Source organism: Mus pahari, chromosome 21 (genome assembly GCF_900095145.1).
Source record: "Mus pahari chromosome 21, PAHARI_EIJ_v1.1, whole genome shotgun sequence".
Lineage (NCBI taxonomy): Eukaryota > Metazoa > Chordata > Mammalia > Rodentia > Muridae > Mus > Mus pahari.
In genome coordinates, this window is record NC_034610.1 from 19,785,777 (window position 1) to 19,787,177 (window position 1,401).

The following is a 1,401-nucleotide window of genomic DNA, read 5'->3' on the forward strand; positions in this document are numbered from 1 at the left end:
AAGGAAGGAAGGAAGGAAGGAAGAAAGAAAGAAAGAAAGAAAGAAAGAAAGAAAGAAAGAAAGAAAGAAAGAAAGAAAGAAAGAAAGAAAGAAAAGCACAACAACACCAACAACAAAACCCTTGCAGTTCTTCCTTTGTTGTCACTGGTTTTCAGCTTGGTGTACGAGGTGATATTTAACTCTAACCCTCTGTCTCTTTTTCTCCTTCAGTTGATTTTATCACACAGAGCAAGGGGTGGACTGAAAGTTACCATACTCTCCTGTAAGCTTGCAGATCCTACTGAGGCAAGCAGGAACCTGGCTAGACAAGGACACACTTAAAACCAGATTTTGCTCCAAATTCTGGGAAAATATAGACATTTAACTCTTACGATGTAATGTTAGCTTGAAAATTATGTGTAAAATTACATTTTGCCTAAATGTGGTAAAAGTATTTCTTAGAGTGCCACGGTTTCCTTCTCGAGTTAGCTCAGCCCCCTGGAATACCATTTCTATTAACCTTACCCTGCCTTCTCTCACATGGGGAAATGTTTGCTTATGTACAGAAATAAACATGCTTGGTCTTCCTCACAGATATGAATGGTTTCTTTGTCTCTGGAAGGTTAGAATCCCCTAAAATGTCTTCTCCATAGTGTGGTGGCATATATCACTTGACAGGACAAGTGAAAGGTTCCTGATACTGGAGAGAAGGCAAGCCTGCGCAGGATCTGATCTGGCTTTGGTGATGATGACAAGCTGGAGCTACCTGGTGCAGGCTAAGGCTTGCTGATGCAAGCTTGGCATTTATGAATCAGCAGGGAGGGGACCAACTTCAAGAGCTATGGGAGTGATGTGTGAGCCTCAGGAACTTTGAAGAGAGAATTTTCTCAAGACATTGGCGTGGCAGCTGTTTCTCATCCCACTCCTCTGCAGCAGCACAGGGCGGGCACAATGCTCAGCCCCACACAGATCTGAGCTACTTGTTTCAGGCACCAGTTGTGAACCTCAAATCTGACCCATTGTCCTGCAGAGGGCAGGACACAAGACAGAAAAGTGAGTATACTGAACTCTCTTGAGAAGCTGGTGTTGGAAGGGACATGTGTGTTATCCAGTGTTTTCTATAGTTTTACTATGTACAGTCGTGAAGACTTGCCAGGTGATCCTGGTATGTCCAAACTGAGCTAGTAAATGAGATAGTGAGGGACTTGATTTAGACAAGCAAGATGAAATGGATACAGGACCTCCTCCCATTCTCCTTGAGGAGGGGGAGATGGATCATGTAAGCAAGATGAGTCATCATGGTGACAAGATGAAGACTTGGCGCTGCCTGGCTCGGTCAGGATAACATTTGCTGCTAGCTGAGAGTGCATACGGGCTTGATAGCTTTCTGTTGCTGTAAAAAAATTCCAGGCGAAATACACT

General features: G+C 43.8%; 1 protein-coding gene across 1 annotated transcript in view; it reads left to right on the forward strand.

Annotated features, from left to right (window-relative positions):
* Nucleotides 1-569, forward strand: part of Meiob (meiosis specific with OB-fold) — a 36,866-nt gene extending 36,297 nt beyond the window's left edge. The window contains exon 14 of the mRNA XM_021221697.1: nucleotides 211-569. Within this exon, the coding sequence (XP_021077356.1) occupies nucleotides 211-321 (111 nt within the window). The 3' untranslated portion in view covers nucleotides 322-569. The remainder of the gene's footprint in view (nucleotides 1-210) is intronic.
* Nucleotides 570-1,401: the final 832 nt, after the last annotated feature.